General features: G+C 37.1%; 1 protein-coding gene across 1 annotated transcript; it reads right to left on the reverse strand.

The window, feature by feature from the left end:
• Positions 1-1,276: 1,276 nt before the first annotated feature.
• Positions 1,277-20,481, reverse strand: LOC127415254 (uncharacterized). The gene is made up of 8 exons (XM_051653933.1): positions 19,944-20,481; positions 19,474-19,824; positions 19,231-19,350; positions 2,352-2,582; positions 2,036-2,143; positions 1,693-1,754; positions 1,452-1,507; positions 1,277-1,334 (listed from the first exon to the last, which is right to left on the reverse strand). Exons 1-8 carry the CDS (start codon positions 19,987-19,989, stop codon positions 1,277-1,279), a joined length of 1,032 nt encoding a protein of 343 aa, XP_051509893.1. The 5' UTR covers positions 19,990-20,481.
• Positions 20,482-21,047: the final 566 nt, after the last annotated feature.

Here is a 21,047-nt window from a genome sequence, read left to right on the forward strand (position 1 = left end):
ATACGGTATAAAGAGAGGAAAATGAAGTGTCCAAGGAGAAGAGGGCAAAAACTGAAAGTTAGTTAGGGTGGTTAAATAAATTGAGAATTTTGGAATGAATCATCTACCATCACACAAGACCAAAAACAGCTCTAATTTCTTGAGCATGTATGAGGCGATGTTCATTTAGCCTCCACTCTCAAAATCAACATCACACCTGTACAGAAGGCCCTTCCTGAGAATTAAAGTTTCAAAAGTAAAAAAGATGACTTTGGCTTGCTCACTGGGGGCCTAAAGACAAATATTTAAGGCATGATTTTCAATAACAATTTTTCATTTAAACTGCATAATGAGGACTTTAAGAAATTATAGATTACTGTGTTCCAGAAAATATAAAAATATATTCAACAAACTTGGTGGTGCTCATGTGAACATGTTGCTTAAACCAAAATGTGATGGAGCACAGAATATTTCCTTAAAAGACTGGGCAATATGCAATAGTTCTCCATCCGGTCCTGGAGGCCCACCAGCACTGCACATTTTGGATATTTCCCTTATGCATGTGTAACACACTCTATTTTACTTATCAGCTTATCAAAAGGGTGCTCCATGAGCTGAAATGGGTGTGATAGATTGTGTCGGTGCTGGAGGACTCCAGAAGCAACACTGAGAAATGTATTTGAAAAGATAGACAAGTTTGTTGTGGCGTTATATACTAACTTGTGGTCTCTAATTCCACCACGTGGTTTTAGGACATTGGCATGGGATCTGTTGGTTTGGATGGCCAATCCTCTCCCTTTTGAAGTCACTACTGTTCTACAGTAGTTTTGAAATGAATTTTCCATTTGGTTTGAATTATTTTTATTTTACTGTTCTTCCGTTATGTTGACATTATCTTAGAACCTACTTTCGAAACACACACACATGATCTAAATTACTGTTGAACTAAAGGAGCATGTCAACCCAGGTAAAGGAATATATTTAATATATTTAATTATTATTATTTATTTATTTATATTGCTGCTTCATACAAGCCATTTTATTTTTACAGCTACACACATGCAACTACTTTTCCACTTGGTGGTAGAAAAGAATATAACAGAATTTAATTGTTTTCATTTTGGAAAATATTTGTAGCTATAACTGTTTATTACATTAATAAATCAAATAGGAATATATACATTTCATTTTTGCTTCTAATCAAAACTAAATAAATGACAAAAGCTCTCAAGCCTTTTGATACCAAAACTATCAGCTGATTTAAGTTTCCAGTTTCCAAGCCGAAGCTGAATGTTGCCTAAATGCTGATCTTCTTCTTCACACCTGAGAGTTTGTTGGTGAAGGCAGCAAAATTACTGTGGAAATTACAGATCATCAAATCATTATACAGTTGATGCATTTATCAATAGTTTGATATTTTTAATTTTGAAACTATATTAAGTTTAGTATTTTAACATTTTAATTTTGCAAACCTGAATTGTTGACACATCATCAGTATCAACAGTATGGATTTGTTGATACATGCTACCTGTTAATACATTTATGAAGCAATGATCATCCCTCACATGTGGAACTTTTCAGATAATATAGCATAAAATATTAGATAAAAATATTCACAATACACAAAAATTGACACTTCCTTGTAGATCAGGGAATCACTACACTATGATAAAAAAATTTTTTTTTTTTAAATGTTGTTTGTAGAAGTAAAACCAGATTAATTCTTATAAATGCATCATCATCATCAGTAGCCTGTATATGCTGAGATTTGCTACCTGTTATAAATAGACATGACAGTTTGAAGATTTAACCATTCAAGAGAGAATGGCCATTCCCAACACATGGCTTAAATAGAAATATTCTAATATATATATATATATATATATATATATATATATATATATATATATATATATATATATATATATATATATATATATATTAAAATAAAAAATACACCTCAGTAAATTTTACACTTCTGTACACTATCAAACTATGTTGTAACAACATTACAGTAATACAAATTAAGACCATATGAATTTATATAAAGACTTACCATTTCTCCTCTTGCAGCAGATTAGAATATTGATGGTAAAGCTTATTATCAGCACTAATGCAAGTGCGACAAGAATGAACAATTGTATGTTCTGGCTCTTAGAGTTGTCTAAAGCATAAGAAACAATTATAAACAATAATCATTGAATAAATCATTTTGGAAATATGCTTGCAGCACAATAAATTAGAAAAATGCTATATAAGCCTTTTCTTTCTTTTTTTTTTTTTTTTTCACCGTATGTATCAAAGATGTTGAAATGTTGAAATGGTCACACTTGAGAAATGCACAGACTGTATGTTTAAATGCATACACTTACTCTCAGTAACTTTAGAAATGTTTCCAAATAAAACTTCCCCACATGTGGCCAGTGCACAATAGTAAATTCCAGCATCAGACGGACTGAAGTTCTCCTTCGGGAGGTTGTACAAACAGTTCCGTGAAAGACAGTCAGCTTCAGAGTTCCTCACACATGGATCACTTGTGTTTCCATGAATATAAATGGTTCCTGGATAAGATTCTCCAGAGTCATGTTTGAACCAGTAGAGACGATGCTCATCTCCACCAGCCAGTATCTTTTTTTGGATTGAACATTGTAGAGGAACATTAGCCTCTGACTCAATAGGTTCAATCATGAGCGGCTGTAGAGTAGTTCGTTTGGTCATTTCAGCCCCTAAAATGTTTTTTTGCGTAAATAGCTATAACATGATAATGCATGGTTTTATGGATTATGATGATATGCACTTACTCACCTTTAATGACCAAATGAGTTCCATTTCCAAATGTAATGATGTTAGAGAAAGAGATAGCACAATAGTATGTGGCTAAATCTGATTGTACAGTCTTTATAATTGTCAGATTAAAACTGTCAATCCCTCTTGATGCATCAAAATGATTGTTGTCAAATTCATTGTAAAATGTACTTTTTGATAAATGGTGAAGCGAGGAAGCAATTGCACATGGTTCTTCTCCAGTGACTTGCTTGTACCACATTGCCATGCTAACATGTTGTTTTGGAATGAAGCAAGACAGTATCACAGTATCTCCCTCTTGAACTGATAAAACTGGGTCCGATTGTACAATGCTTCCAGATATACATTCAACTGTGACAAGATCAACAACAGACATCACACAATAACAAAATTATCTGTCACTTTGAGGATCTTAATACAAACAATACATTTTTTAAAAATGAGTGGAATATTATTTAAATGGCACTTAGAGACTTCATATAAGATCAAGATCATCACACAAAGTTGTTTGTCCATTAAACCTTCTTCAGATCATTCTGCACTCCAGCTAAGAATAGATGTAGAATAGACACAGTTTTATGTATGGCACACTTGCAAGATGCAAGTGAATAATTTTAATTCATTCAGTGTCCTAGAAGCAAGTTAAACAACATTGTTGTGTCATTTCAGGATCATGGACAGAGATTTTAAATGTCAAAGGCTGCATTTCAGTTTAATTGATATATGGCTTGAATCAACCCATTTCTTGCTCAAAACAATAAAATAAATTGTTACAATTTGCTCATCCATTTTAACTTTAAGTTTTAGTATCTGCACCGATTTTAAAACGTAAAGGAAATAATTTTATATTATATTTAATTAATAACATTTTCATTTTTATCTTTTTAGTCTTTTGACTTAGAAATAGGTTAATTGATATTAACCTAGAATGGTCTTGAAAATCAGAAAATGTATCACAAGAAATACCTTACACATACAGAAACATTATGGACCAAGCATTAAGCAAGCAATATAATGGTTTAATACAGCATAGTAGTGCTGTGGGCTACATGAATAGTCACACAACAAATTGACATGACGCAATACAATATGATACATTAAATACGATCACCTAAGATCATCTTTGATCAGGGACATCTTTTAATTTGAGCTTGAATGGGACAAATGCTTAGACAACTTTTGTCTTTGGTATGTTAATACTGTTGATAATTTTTTTAACTATCCTGCTGTACAGTTAATATATAAATTGCATGTAGAAGAACATTTTTAGCATTACTTAACCATGAACTACCCTTTGTATTTATAGATTTAATTTATTCATTCATTTTCATTGTAATAGTATTAGTAAACCTACATGACTTTATTCTAATTCATAACTTAGCCTTGTACCTGATGCCAAATCATAAATCAAGCCCATGTGTTCTACAACTGCACCTCAACTTAAAGAAAACCCTTTTTCCTTATAAACTTTTAATTCATTTAACCTACATGTAATACATTAACATGTTCTTTCCATTCTATTTTCACTTTCATTCACTGACCACAAACTGAATTCTGAAGCTGATGGTCTGCACTTTTAGCTCACTGCTCAGTTGGTAAAAAGGTTGCTAAAAACCAGCCCACAATTCTATGTTTAGTTTACACTGTAATGTTTACACATGCTTACTAAACTGCAGAATAACATGTACAGTTGAAGTAAGAAGTTTACATACACTTAGGCTGAAATCATTAAAACTCGTTTTTTAACCACTCCACAGATTTAATATTACCAACTATAGTTTTGGCAAGTCGTTTAGGACAACTACTTTGTGCATGACACAAGTAATTTTTCCAACAATTGTTTACAGACAGATTGTTTCACTTTTAATTGACTATATCACTATTCCAGTGGGTCAGAAGTTTACATACACTATGTTAACTGTGCCTTTAAGCAGCTGGAAAATTCCAGAAAATGATGTCAAGCCTTTAGACAATTAGCCAATTAGCTTCTGATAGGAGGTGTACTGAATTGGAAGTATACATGTGGATGTATTGTACTATGTTCAAACTCAGTGCCTCTTTGCTTGACATCATGGGAAAATCTAAAGAAATCAGCCAAAACCAAAACCTCAGAAAACAAATTGTGGACCTCCACAAGTCTGATTCATCCTTGGGAGCAATTTTCAAATGCCTGAAGGTACCACGTTCATCTGTACAAACAATGGTATGCAAGTATAAACACCATGGACCAATCAGTCATCATGCCGCTCAGGAAGGAGACGCATTCTGTCTCCTAGAGATGAACATAGTTTGGTGCGAAAAGAACAAATCAATCCCAGAACAACAGCAAAGGACCTTGTGAAGATGCTGGAGGAAACAGGTACACAAGTATCTATATCCACAGTAAAACGAGTCCTATATCGACATAAACTGAAAGGCTACTCAGCAAGGAAGAAGCCATTGCTCCAAAACCTCCATAAAAAAGCCCGACTACAGTTTGCAAGTGCACATGGGGACAAAAATGTAACTGTTTGGCCATAATGACCATTGTTATGTTTGGAGGAAAATGGGTGAGGCTTGCGAGCTGAAGAACACCATCCCAACTGTGAAGCATGGGGGTGGCGGCATCATGATGTGGGGGTGCTTTGCTGAAGGAGGGACTGGTGCAATTCACAAAATAGATGGCATCACGAGGAAGGAAAATTATGTGGATTTATTGAAGCAACATCTCAAGACTTCAGCCAGGAAGATAAAGCTCGGTCGCAAATGGGTCTTCCAAATGGACAATGACCCCAAGCATACCTCCAAAGTTGTGGTAAAATGGCTTAAGGACAACAAAGTTAAGGTATTGGAGTGGCCATCACAAAGCCCTGACCTCAATCCGATAGAAAATTTGTGTGTAAATGTATTTGGCTAAAGTGTATGTAAACTTCTGACTTCAACTGTAAGTAAGTAAAATACAGCATATAGAAAGGAATTACTAATAAACTAATCAAATTTACTATTACACACAGACAAACTTAATTTTATAGTAATTGCATTAATCAGAAATGTACTTCTCTGTTTTATGTACTGTGGCCCTTACTACATAAAGCAAAACCCAGCATGAACCTAGCATCAATATTGTAAAATTTCTGCAATTATCTGCAGCATCATTATTGTTGTATTTCTCTTATTAATATTTATTTTCAGAATGTAAATGATTGGCAGCTGCAAACAATGGGAAAAACTGACATCATAACAACCACAAAGGGCAAGGCCCTCACAATCTCTTGTGTTTAATATTCTTTCTTTCTTTCTTTCTTTCTTTAATAGATTAATTCTGGACTCACTGAACATGTTATATGTATATGGTTCACCAAATATTGCAAAAAAAAAAGAAAAAAAAGAAAAGTGCCATATGAATGGCTGTGTAAATTAACTAAAAGTGTATGTATTTAAATTTAATGGATCTAATTGTGAATAATTTATGGTTTGCACATGCTAAGATAACCTTGAAAAGGGATATCTTTAGTGACCTGAAACTTTTAGCATGAAGATCTCAAAAACATTTTGTAATAAATGTTGCTTCAAAGCAGGGGTGGGCTATTTAGTTTTTAGTTGTGGAAAGAGATGTGAGTAGTGTGGTGGTGTAAATATTTTTCTTGTGATGCAGCATAGGTCGTGAAAAACAAATAGACGGGTCTTGTGAGTGGAAACTACTCAAACCATGATGCATGCTCATTTAGACCCGTGACTACACCGAACACATTTATGTTTAATTGTTTTCATGAACGGTCCAGCCATTGTCATCAAAACGTTTTTTTATTTTAAATTCTTTTTACTGAGTTTACTGATATTCATTGGCGAAAAGTAACAGTATTTCACAATACTTTTGTATCTTTATGTTTAAATACATTTACATTGCTGTACTTTAAAAATAAATGTATTGTATACATGTAATTACATAATAGCATTGTTTTTTATTTTTTTTTACTGTATGTTGATTATGTTTGCAGGTTCACAGCTAAAGTATTAATTAACATATAAAGTTTCTTAAGAAGCCTTTCGGTCCGCTGATGTTCACCTCACCAGTTCTTACCCTAAACTAAGAAGTTTCTTCCTATCAGTCACTTAACAGGATATGATGTCATTCACTAATTCAGCCCCTGTTTTAGTTTGAATCAGACCTTTGACCATTAAACGAAAGTTAAGGAAAAGTTAAATTTCAACAAAGATATAAAAGCCTTTTGTTTAACCATCTAATGTTTCTGAGGATGCAGATCTGCAGTTTACATTAGTTTGTACTGACATTAATGTTAAAAATGTATTCAAAGAAGTTGCTGATCACTTTCCATGGATGCATCTTATCATTTTAACAAATTACCATGCAACGATACAATTTTCCTGTCAGATAGGAGTAATGTTGTTGTTGTTGTTTTTATTAATATTATTATTCATTCTTTTTAATTGCCCTTATTTTATTTCAATCAGAAGATGGTCATGACCTGAAAGTGCTGGTACAAAGAAAGTGTTAGCTCAAACAGTAAAGATGGAGAGGGTTGAGTTGGTTAATTGGAGTCAGACTTTTGACTATCAGCATAAAGTCAGGTCCAGTTAATTCTGTCCAAGAATAACCAACTTAGACCAGATATGAAAAAAAAAAAAAAAAAAAAAATCAGCACAGCAGACTCCAGGAAAGTTGTTCAGAAATCATAAAAGAAATGTTCAGAAAAACTCTGTAGACTTTTTGATCAGAATTCTGTCTTTCCAAAAATAATAAGTGCTGATTAGTTCACTTACATAACTTAAATTGGATTTGTTATTCAAGACTATTATTATGATATCTTTTACATTAAACTGGATTTGTTATTTAAGACTATTATGATTCTTGTACCAGCACTGTGTTATGAATTGCGGTCTGACACATTTTGGAGAGTAGCAATACAAAAAATTGAGCTTGCATAGCTAGAATCGTCTACCTTTGCATACTTGTGTAAAGTTGGTTTCAGCCTGAACAGTTCACCCAAAAATAAAAATTCTGTCATAATATACTTAGCTTAATGATGCTACAAATTCGGAGCTATGTCGATATCGTCAAAACTCTTTAGTTCTCATCGTTTAGTTACCAAACGTCATGATGCAAGATTGGCCACGAGACATAATGTTAACCATTAAGGTTATCAACATAATGTAGCTGCCATATTTCATTTAAATACCTTCCTTTATTAATATCACTGAGTTATTGTATTGCTTCAGAAGATTTGGAATATAGACGATGAGTTGTACTGATCACTTTTACTATGGTTTTATGGTGGGGTTTTATTTATTTATTTATTTATTTATTTATTTATTTATTTATTTTTTTTTTTTTTTGCTTGACAGACCAGAGTCAATATTCACTCACACTGTGATGAATAAATCCTGTAAAGACTTGGGTAGTTATTACAGTAACTTAAAATAGGTCAGAATTATTGCAGGCAGCCACTCACACGTAGATCATAAGAGGTCTGTCTAAAGTTACTCTCTGTAGTTATGTGGTTATCTGATAAGATCTTACCACTGTATGTTGTGAACTTGCTTAAAATGTGATCTTGTGGGTTGTGGTGTGTATATCTTATCAAAAGTGACTTACAGTAATCATATCAGAATCAGAGTGTTTAATTTTCGCCATTGTCACACAAAGTAGAATATTAATGATGAAGCTTATGGTCAACAGAAATGCAGGCCAATTAAAAGGTAGAACTGTGTGTGCAGGATTATAGGTTTATCTGAAACATGAAACATGTAACTGAATGAATCATATGCTCTGTCCTAAAAGTATTTATAGTAACTCTTTTTCTTGTTAATAGTAAATAGTTTTTAACTGTTGTTTTTATTTCACTAGTTTTCATCCCGATAAAGCAGTATAAAATTTTACATAGATACATGAAGCTTGCAATTAGTTTTGTATCAATAGAAACCCAATAAACAAGATTGCAGTGCAAAAACAGTAATCTCTTTTTCTTTTTTTAAAAAAAAAAAATTGCTTAATATTTACATTTAAACAGACACCCTTAAGTGTTTATATACCCTTATGTAGCTCCTAAACCTAAAGCACTGAAAATTTTGAATACTTAAGTCATCATAACTAACCATCACTCACCATAAATAGCTGCCCAAAGTGCATTTAACATGTTGATGCTCATTGAAGCCACCCATGGGTTTGACTTTACTTCGCTTAAATGAGTTCACATTTACTATATAGTGTGCTGTTCAAAATTGTTCATAATGTTGACAAATTATACATCTTTATAATATGTCAACATTATTAACTCTTTTTTGACTAGACTATATAGTATGTGAACTAATTTAAGAAAAGTGACATAAGTTCTGGGAGGGGGGGCATGCACATCAACAGGTTAACTTGACACACCATCAATAGTCAAATTAATTTCATGTACAAATAAAATCTCCCCACATACAATCACAGCTTGTAACTTGTAACTTGAAGTACAGCATTTTCACATGATTCTGTTCACTCTCTCATCAAACCATAACCAAAAAATTAATTAAATTATTGTAGGTGCCAAAGACAAATTCAGGCAATTTATTATAAAACTACTTCACAAGTTAAAACTGCTATTGTAGATTTAAAACATACACCACTGTATATATAGTACATTTTATCTGAATGTTATCAAATGTGCAAGAATTTAATTTCAAACCACTAGTGTTATAATTGTTCCCTATCTGTCACTCACTCGACGTTGTGTCGATGTAGTGACACTAGGGGTCATACTTGGGAGCTCCAAACACCTCTGATATTTGAGAAAAGGCCAATGAGAATTGACGAGTGGAATTTGTATGGCACTCCCCCGGATATACGGGTATCAAAGGAGCTGGCTTGCAACCACTCATTCCGATTTTTTCTTCGGAGCCGAGCGGTGTTGAGGAATCCACTGCCGCTCCATTCACCTCTGACTACGAGAGCGAAAGCAAGAGTGTTAGGACGGCTGTTGGATATACCACGCATTACAGCGGGTTCTCCCCCTCTCACACAGATAAGTGTAGAGAGCGCCCCTGGGCACTTCAGCAGCCACACTTGAGCATATTAAAAGAGTACATTTTCTCTAAAAGAGTAGCACTTACGAAGAGCGTCTTTTTAAAGATGCCTTTCCGCTTATGTGCAGTTTCTTGATGCGGTCGTTATCTCTCCACTTCTCCGCCACAATCACTGTCTCACGTGTATGGGCCATAGGCATGCTGAGGCAGCGTTCGTGGATGGTTCATGTTCTCATTGCGAGAGCATGACCATGGCAACATTGCGGTCGCGGCTTTCTTTCTTCAGAGGAAAAGCCACTCTAGCCACTCCTCACCCCGGTCCTTCTGCCTACTGGCACAAGGCCATGACGGTTAGTGCTGGGGGTGATTTGGGGCCCTCAATGGGAGTGATTCCGCCGGGTGAATCCCCACGGACCTCCCATTCCCCAGTTCGCTCGTTTGCCCCAGTCGAGTTCATGGATGAGTCAGGCAGCTCGCCCCATGGCGAGTTTAATGTCTCATTCAGGGCTCAGGAGGAGGATGAGGTCTCGATCGCAGCATCGGAGAGCGGGCTGTTACAGTTGGACGTGGAGGACTCAGCTGGGCTCCCACTGTCGGGTGTGGTCACCCAGTCTGAGGCCGACACGGAGCTGGTGGCCATGCTTGCCCGGGCTGCCGCGAGCGTCGGGCTCGAGTGGAACACTCCACCCTGCCCTGAGCCCTCGCGGCTGTATGACTGGTTCCTGGGCTCAGAGCGCCGCTCACAGCCACGCTCTGCCCCAGTTCCGTTCTTCCTGGAGGTGCATGAAGAACTCACAAAGTCATGGCGGGCACCTTTTACTGCCTGGACCTGGCTTCCGAGTTCCTCCACTCTCACTACCCTCGATGGTGGGGCGGCCAGGGGGTACACGGAGGTTCTTCAGGTGGAGCAGGTGACTGTGGTGCACCTGTGCCCGCAAAACAAGGCCACCAGGCAGAACCGTCCTAGGCTCCCATCCAAGGCCTGTAAGTTCACGTCGTCCCTGATGGACAAGGCTTACAGTGCCACTGGACAGGCCGCCTCTGCCATGCATGCCATGGCCCTCCTGCAAGTCCACCAGGCCAAGGCACTGAAAGAGCTGCACGAGGGTAATCCTGACCCGGGAGTGATGCAGGAGCTGCGCTCTGCGATCGACCTCACCCTATGGGCGACAAAGGTCACGGCGCAGGCTCTTAGGCAGGCGATGACCACCATGGTGGTCCAGAAGTGCCACCTGTGGCTTAACCTTGTGGAGATGAGAGATACCGACAAGGTTCGCTTTCTTGACACACCATCTCCCAGGGTGGCCTGTTCGGCGACAATGTTGAGGACTTTCCCCAGCAGTTCTCGACAGTCAAGAAGCAGATGGAGGCCATCCAGCACATCTTGCCCCAGCATGATTCATCCTACGGGCCGCCGAGATACCTCACCCTGTCTGCTCATTGCCGAGGGCGTCCTCCTGCAGCAGCAACACCGGTTCTGCCTCAGCCCAAGCCAACAGTTTGGCCCCGGCATAGAGCCGGGCAGTTGTGATGCGCCACAAGGACGATCAGCCTCCTCTCCCACCGCTGACCCATCCTATGGTGGGTATGCGGAGCAAGGTAAGTGCTCTAACATTTCTCTCAGCAGAGCCACGAGTTAGGGACGTGAGGCCTCTCGATGTGGCAGCTCCTGCTCCGCCCTGCCGCAAGGCAATTGTCCCCTTGATGCCCCTTGCTCGGAGTTTGGAGGCATGGTTAGCACTCTCCAACACATCGTGCTGGCTGGCCAGGATGATCCGACTCGGCTACGCGATTCAGTTCTCCAGGTGCCCACCCAGGTTCAATGGCGTCTGTTTCACCTCGGTAGGAGGCGTGGATGCCGCTGTTCTGCATGCGGAAATCACAGTCCTTCTACAGAAGGATGTGATAGAGCCTGTCCCTCCAGCCGAGATGAAGAAGGGGTTCTACAGCCCCTACTTCATCGTAACGATGAAGAAAGGTGGTGGGTTGTGGTCGATCTTCAACCTGCGAGCTTTGAATCGGGCCCTGCACAGGCTCCCGTTCAAAATGATGACACAGAAACGCATTCTGTCATGCGTCCGGCATCAAGATTGGTTCGCGGCGGTAGACTTGAAGGAAGGATGTCTCGATTTTGCCTTGATACCTTCAAGGGCCGGGCATATCAGTACAAGGTCCTCCACTTCGGTCTGTCCCTGTCGCCTCACGTCTTTGCGAAAGTCGCAGAGGCAGCCCTTGCCCCACTAAGGGAAGTGGGTGTCCACATCCTCAATTATCTCAATGACTGGCTGATGCTAGCTCACTCTTGAGATCTATTGTGTGCGCACAGGGACCTGGTGCTTGGACACCTCAGCCGATTGAGGCTTCAGGTCAACTGGGAAAAGAGCAAGCTGTCCCCGGTGCAGAGCATCTCTTTTCTCGGGATGGAGTTGGTCTCAGTCACTATGACAGCTCGCCTCACGAGCGAGTGCGCTCAGTCGGTGCTGAATTGCCTGAAGTCAATCGGGGGAAGAACAGCGGTCCCACTGAAACAATTTCAGGGGCTCCTGGGGCATATGGCGTCCTCGGTGGTGGTTACGTTGCTCGGGTTGATGCACATGAGACTGCTTCAGCACTGGCTTCAGACTCGAGTCCCAAGATGGGCATGGCGCCGCGGTACGCATCGCATTGCTATCATGCCGATCTATCGCTGCATGTTCAGCTTTGGACGGACCTTGCATTTCTACGGGCAGGGGTTCCCCTAGAACAAGTGTCCAGGCATGTTGTTGTCACAACAGTTGCGTCCAAGTCAGGCTGGGGCGCTGTTTGCAACGGGCACGCAGCCTCGGGCTTCTGGACAGGACCTCTACTGCATTGGCGTATCAACTGCCTCGAGTTGCTAGTGGTATTGCTGGCTCAGCGGAGGTTTCGGCCATTGATCCAGGGCAAGCATGTGTTAGTCCGGATGGACAACAGGGCAACGGTAGTGTATATAAATTGCCAAGAAAGTTTACGCTCACATCGCATGTCGCAACTCGCCCACAATCTCCTCCTTTGGAGTCAGCAGTGACTGAAGTTATTGAGGGCCACTCACATCCCAGGCAAACTCAATCGCACAGCAGACGCGATGTCGTGACAAGTGACGCTCAGGGGAGAGTGGAGACTCCACCCCCAGGTGGTCCAGCTGATTTGGAGTCGATTCGGCGAAGCGCAGGTAGACCTGTTTGCTTCCCAGGAATCCTCCCATTGCCCGATTTACATCGCTAATATTTGTTAAACATATTTTCTTAAATATTCGACCTAAATAACTACATATTTACATATTGTTTACAGTAATTTTGTGCAGAACTATCTTCTTATTTTACACAATCTGCTTCCATAATCAGGTGTGCATGTGTAATATTTCGTTTTCACACATTTCTCTCGATATGAAAGCTTCCAGGATTAGTGAAGATAGCGGAGGCCCAATGTATGATCCTGTTAATTAGAATCAGAATCAGAATCAGAATGAGCTTTATTGCCAAGTATGCTTACACATACAAGGAATTTGTCTTGGTGACAGGAGCTTCCAGTGCACAACAATACAAAACATCAACAAGACTTTTAAAAAATAATAAAAAATTGAATAAAAAATAAATAAATATTGAAAAGAAAAAAGTATATATAGAATACACAATAGACAATATACATATATATACATACACATACATACATACATACATATATATATATATATGTATGTATCGGTTATATACAGTGCAAGGGAATGTAATGGCAGAAGAGGTTGGATGTGTTGGATAATATAAAAACTGTGAATTGCACATAATTATTGCTCACTGGGGCAGTTTTAACTGTTCATGAGATGGATAGCCTGGGGGAAAAAGCTGTTCCTGTGCCTGACGGTTCCGGTGCTCAGAGCTCTGAAGCGTCGGCCAGAAGGCAACAGTTCAAAAAGGTAATGGGCAGGGTGAGCGGGGTCTAGAGTGATTTTTCCAGCCTTTTTCCTTACTATGTAAGTGTATAGTTCTTGAAGGGAGGGCAGGGGGCAGCCAATAATCCTCTCAGCAGTCTGAACTGTCCTTTGTAATCTTCTGATATCCAATTTCGTATCTGAACCAAACCAGACAGTTATAGATGTGCAGAGGACAGACTCAATGAGTAGAACTGTATCAGCAGCACCTGTGGCAGGTTGAACTTCCTCAACTGGCAAAGGAAGTATGGTGTAGTGGACTAAAGCACTGAACTGGTAAGCAAAATGTTGGAGGTTCAATTCCCACAGCCACCACCATTGTGTCCATGAGCAAGGCACTTAACTCCAGGTTGCTCCAGGGGGGTTGTCCCTGTAATAAGGGCACTGTAAGTCGCTTTGGATAAAAGTGTCTGCCAAATGCATAAATGTAAGTACAACCTCTGCTGGTCAAGCATTCATTGAATATTACAAGGGTCACCATGTTATCAAGCAGTGCAAGATAAGGAGACCTATAGAAGATGCGCTTTAGGGACAATCACCAATGAAGCGGCGGTCTGCTCTTTTCTCCCAAAATTGATAACGGTACAGCAATGCTGCATGTGTGGTGCTACACAACTTGAAGTGCTGGCGAGAGCACCTTTGGGTGTCAGATAGGAAGAGGAGACAAGGATAAGCCAATATATACAGTATATTTTCATGCAGTGCTTGACCTTTTTCTCCTCTCTCTGAATTTAATTTACACAGATGTCTGCATTAATCATGCCACCACTTTGCTGTTACCAACTAGTCCACCCAAATAACTTTATTTGTTTACTAATTAATCTATTCATCCATTTATATAGACTCTTTTATGCAACTATTTTATGCATTTCATTGTTGTTGTTGTTATTATTATTATTATTATTATTAGACTTGTCTGTTAAAATAAAAATAAATAAAACATAGGTATCCTGATATTAAAATTTTATCATAAAGTGTAGCTATTGGTGTTTAAATTGTATCAGGTGTAATTTTGCGATTGTCCTGCAGGTGTCTGCATAAGTCTATGTGCTTACGATGCTCTTTGCGCTGTACAATTACTCCAGAGCGCCTGTATTTCTATGAGCATTTTCAAGTAGGCCTACTACTAAAGTTACGATGCTTTTGGAAAATGGGTCACAAAACTAAGATGAATCGTAAGATGGATTCTACGATCTACTTAGGCTTACAATGCTTTGGGGAAACAGGGCCCTGGTTAGTTGAAAGTACTGTGTACTTGTAGCCTTACTGCCATTATGTATCATGCAATTTGTTACTGCCTTGTAAAAAGACTATAGGCAAGCCGCTTTGAACCAGCCAATATAGGAAGGATGAAGAGGAGGATGAAGAGAGAGTGAGGGAATTTCTCATTGCACACTCTCGCCCGAATCTCCTCTGTTAACCATATTTTAACTATTTATTAAGGCATATTTATTTAAGTTTTAAACTGCGTGGTCACATTACTCACATATGTCTTCTTAAATAATCTGTTTAATAAGAACATGTCCTCTTTCTATTGCCATTACAATTATGCTTATCAAAGAAGGCTAATACCACATTATACTGTATTAGGCCTACACATGCGCAGACTGCAGAGACTGCCTACTGATTTCAATGTGATTTTTTCAATACTTTTTTATCCTCTGAAATAGTTTACAATGGCTTTCCAATGATCAAAATATATTAATACAATTTATTAAATGTCCCATTGTCTTTGATATACTGTGAAAGATGCCAGAAAGATATGTTTAAGTTGCACCTAATGGATTTAAGAGCGGTTCATAGATCTCGTTAATTTATGAAAGTTTTTACGAACTACTTAGATAATGATGCTTTTGGGAAATGCACTTTAGAGATTATGTACTACTTAAGTGCTGCTAACGTTCTACTTAGTGCTTCGGGAAACCCAGCCTTAAAGCATTACTTGTTGTACATGTTGTACCAAATCACATATAATCTGTCTTAAACCATCAAAAATCTCACAAGACATTTTACATTTTGTGTCCAACCTTAGAAACAAATTTTATTTAGCTCTTAATTAGGGGTGTGCAGCGAAGCCATTGTCTGTATCTGTATCTGTTCATATGACAAAATTACCAGTATATGTCTCTGTATTCGGATAGAAATGGGTGTGGGTGGGGCTTAAATCAGAAGTGCTTCAAAACTAAATGAAACGCCCATTTTTAAGTGTTACTCTTTTATTTATAGTTTCTATTAATAAAATATACCTTGTATATGCCTTTTCATAATAATAGCCTAATAATAATAATTATAATAATTATTACTTCTTTTAGTATTATTATTATTATTATTATTATTATTATTATAGTTATTATTTACACACACACACACACAAAAATTATATATATATATATTTTTTTTTTTTTTTTTTTTTTTTTTTTTTTTTTTTTTTTCTTTTTTTCCTTATCAGGTGAAGCTGAATTTGTAGGGTATATTAACTGTGAAATTTATTGTTAACTGTGGTTTCTCCTGGTATTTCTGATATTAATATCTGCATGAAACAGAATTTTCGTTTGTCTGTGCATGCATAACAACATTATTCTGGAGGCAGGAGGTATCAAGCAAAATGTGAAATGTCAAGCACACATTTTGCAGTGAATAATAAATACAAATTCAAACATTAAAAGAAATTAAAATAAAATCAATATAGCCTACAAACAGGTGAAAATCCCGTAAGTCTATCAGGAATTTTTACGATAGGCACCATTATTTAGTTTTTTCTGAATAAAGTCTTAACCAGTTAATAACCTTAATCGCTGATGTGGACAATTTTAAAAGATGGATAGATGAGCTCTGAAGTGAAATCATCACTTCAGGTCAGGAATTTAACATCGTGCTCAAGTTTAGGCTATAAATGAATACATGGGAATCACATGTGAATCGTGTGATACATTAACATAGACATTTCAAGAAGTGGAAAGTGTATATGATGCCATATCTTAGTTAATGTTACTCTTGACATGCTCCAGACATGTGGAATTATCACAGACCGCAAATGGAGTCGAGACCGCGCCCATCCAATCTAAATCACAACATGCACATTTTCATTTAGAAGGTTTACACATTAGAAATACTGGCTGCATAGATTCATAAATTTGTTGTAATTTTTGATATGTTTATTTAAAATGTCGCTTTATCCTTGTGCTTTTTGGATAATCAGTCATACAAATATTTTTTATATTATTCAGATGAATCCGTTATTCTTTTTGTAGTCATTATTCGTGCCGTTCCTTCGCGCTGTCCTTTTCTGCATATTGCGGCCTGTTCAGCATATCGCGGAGCCGTTTTGCGGCCCTCTTCAGCCAGTCGCGGCCCGTTCGGTATAACGCGGCGGCCCGTTTCAGCTTATCGCCGCCCTTCTGCCCCAAATGCAGCCGGTCCACCGGGAAATCCGCCCCTGCGAATAAGGTATTCGGCTTCGGGCACAACCCTACTCTTAATGACACAGACTTAAGGGTTTGGGTTACACTCACAATTTTACAGATGTATGCATGCATTAAAGTTGTAGATTTCAAAGTTTGGCTCTTATATATTATCTATCTGGCAAGACGAGCATTGGACCCAAGGACAGATAGTTTAGACATAGTGGCTGATAAAAATAAATACTATAGGTCTTAATGACATATTCGTATTGCAAAGCTAACACAAGTCTTGTCCATGTGTGTACATGGTAAATGTTCTAGCTGTTTCTGTGCATTTTGATTATTGTACAAAATGAAATTACCACATTACTGTAAATAACAAATCATTTTAGAACAAGCATCTTTTGATCTGGAGGTACCTATATTTTTTCAGAGCATGTATACACATACACACACGCACGCACGCACGCACGCACGCACGCACGCACACTTTGCTCAGCTGTCTCTATGAGGACATACCATAGACTTCTATTATTTTTATATAAAGCTAACTATAATTACTATAAACTAACCCTTAACCTTACCCTAGGTTCCATTACTAGAATTTTAGAAATCAACATTTTATTTATGAATGGATAATTTTTTTCCAAATGAGGATGTCCCAAAATGTCTCCAAAGGGAGTTTGTCTGATTTGGCTCACTTCTGGAAACAACGTTTTCCCCAAACTATAGCTAAGTACTACTGTAAGTAAACACACATACTCAGAGTTATTAAAAATATTTCTGGATTATAGCAAGCGCTTGAAAAATTAAAGTAGATGAAATTAAATGTTTTATTTAAACAATTATATTTTTGATAACTTGTTTTTCAGTGAAATTTTAAAGACTGATATGGCTAGACTTGTGCCAGAATAATCACTTTCTAAAAAATACACATTTGTCTACATGTCCAAAAAATAAAAAAGTAATAAAATAAAATTAATAAAAAAAATATGGCTGTAACATTAAAATAAAATATCAGTTATTGACAAAAGTAGATGGTAATATAAAGTAGTTTTCAGCAGTGGTGTTCACATGCCAAATCAGAGTACAGTGTGTCCTCAAGGCTGGTCTCTCTCTTCTGTCTTGTGTGCTTACTGGAGTATTTTACAGCAGCGTAAGTAATTTCCCCATTCTAGAAGCAGATTCCAATTCTAAAATAAGCATTCCCACTTTCACAGTTTTTTTTTTTTTTTTTTTTTACTTATATCTCATTAAAGATGCATAATACATATTACAAAATTAATTTTACATACCTGAAATTTTGACACATCATCATCATCATCTGTAGCCTGTATATGCTGAGATTTGCTACCTGATATAAATAGACATGACAGTTTGAAGATTTAACTATATATATATATATATATATATATATATATATATATATATATATATATATATATATATATATATATATAGTAAATTTTACACTTCTGTACACTATCAAACTATTTTGTAACAACATTACAGTAATACAAATTTAGACCAGATGAATTTATATAAATACTTACCATTTCTCCTCTTGCAGCAGATTAGAATATTGATGGTAAAGCTTATTATCAGCGCTAATGCAAGTGCGACAAGAATGAACAATTGTATGTTCTGGCTCTTAGAGTTGTCTAAAGCATAAGAAACAATAATAAACAATTATAAACAATAATCATTGAATAAATCATTTTGGAAAGATGCTTGCAGCATAACAAATTAGAAAAATGCTATATAAGCCTTTTCTTTCTTTTTTTTCACTGTATTTATCAAAGATGTTGAAATGTTGAAATGGTCACACTTGAGAAATGCACAGACTGTATGTTTAAATGCTTACACTTACTCTCAGTAACTTTAGAAATGTTTCCATTTCCCCACATGTGGCCAGTGCACAATAGTAAATTCCAGCATCAGACGGACTGAAGTTCTCCTTCGGGAGGTTGTACAAACAGTTCCGTGAAAGACAGTCAGCTTCAGAGTTCCTCACACATGGATCACTTGTTTTTCTATGAATATGAATGGTTCCTGGATAAGATTCTCCAGAGTCATGTTTGAACCAGTAGAGATGATGCTCATCTCCACCAGCCAGTATCTTTTTTTGGATTGAACATTGTAGAGGAACATTAGCCTCTGACTCAGTAGGTTCAATCATGAGCGGCTGTAGAGTAGTTAGTTTGGTCATTTCAGCCCCTATGATAGTTTTTTGCATAAATAGTAGTGACATGATAATACATGATTTTAAATATATATATATATATACTATCTATTATCATTTTGATCACTTCAACATTATGATGACATGCACTTACTCACCTTTAATGACCAAATGAGTTCCATTTCCAAATGTAATGATGTTAGAGAAAGAGATAGCACAATAGTATGTGGCTAAATCTGATTGTACAGTCTTTATAATTGTCAGATTAAAACTGTCAGTCCCTCTTGATGCATCAAAATGATTGTTGTCAAATTCATTGTAAAATGTACTTTTTGATGAATAGTGAAGCGAGGATGCAATTGCACATGGTTCTTCACCAATGACTTGCTTGTACCACATTGCCATGCTAACATGTTGTTTTGGAATGAAGCAAGACAGTATCACAGTATCTCCCTCTTGAACTGATAAAACTGGGTCCGATTGTACAATGCTTCCATATATACATTCAGCTGTGACAAGATCAACAACAGACATCACACAATAACAAAATTTTCTGTCACTTTGAGGATCTTAATACAAATATTACATTTAAAGAAAATGAGAGGAATATTATTTAAATGGCACTTACAGACTTCATATAAGATCAAGATCATCACACAAAGTTGTTTGTCCATTAAACCTTCTTCAGATCATTCTGCACTCCGGCTAAGAATAGAAACTCACTCAGAGTTAACTGTTATTTACACTTCTACCTTGAAGATCACATGATTCCGTTAGTTCCCTTTGTCAGCAAATCATCGCCATTTCCTGGACTTGACACAGTTTTATGTATGGCACATTTGCAACCAAGATACAAGTGAATAATTTTAATTAATTCAGTGTCCTAGAAGACAAGTTAATGCTTGGTCCATAATGTTTCTGCATGTGTTAAGTATTTATTGCGATACATTTTCTGATTTTCAAGACCATTCTATGTTAATATCAGTTAACCTAATTCTAAGTCAAAAAATAAAAAAGACAAAAATGAAAATGTAATTAATTAAATATTTTCATTTGACTTTGCAATTTTCTTTCCTTTACATTTTATAATCGGTGCAGATAATAAAACTTAAAGTTAAAATGGATGAGCAAAGTGTAATAATTAATTTTTATTGTTTTCTGCAAGAAATGGGTCGATTCAAGCCATATATAAATTAAATTGAAATGCAACCTTTGACATTGCAAATCTCTGTCCATGGTCCTGAAATGACACAACAATGTTGTTTGAGCAAGTAACATAATGGATTAATACAGCATAATTGGTGGGCTACATGAAAAGTCACACAACAAATTGACATGACGCAATACAATATGATACATTAAATGCAATCACCTAAGATCATCTTTGATCAGGGACATCTTTTAATTTGAGCTTGAATGGGACAAATGCTTAGACAACTTTTGTCTTTGGTATGTTGATACTGTTGATGATCCTGCTATACATTTAATAAATACATTGCATGTATAAGAAAATGTTTAGCATTACTTAACCATGAATAACCCTTTGTAAAAATCACTTTGTATTTATAGCTTTCATTTATTCATTCATTTTTATTATAATAGTATTAGTAAACCTACATGACTTTATTCTAATTCATAACTTAGCCTTGTACCTGATGCCAAATCATAAATCAAGCCCATGTGTTCTACACCTGCACCTCAACTTAAAGAAAACCCTTTTTCCTTATAAACT

The sequence above is a fragment of the Myxocyprinus asiaticus genome, chromosome 2 (genome assembly GCF_019703515.2).
Source record: "Myxocyprinus asiaticus isolate MX2 ecotype Aquarium Trade chromosome 2, UBuf_Myxa_2, whole genome shotgun sequence".
Classification (NCBI taxonomy): Eukaryota; Metazoa; Chordata; class Actinopteri; order Cypriniformes; family Catostomidae; genus Myxocyprinus; species Myxocyprinus asiaticus.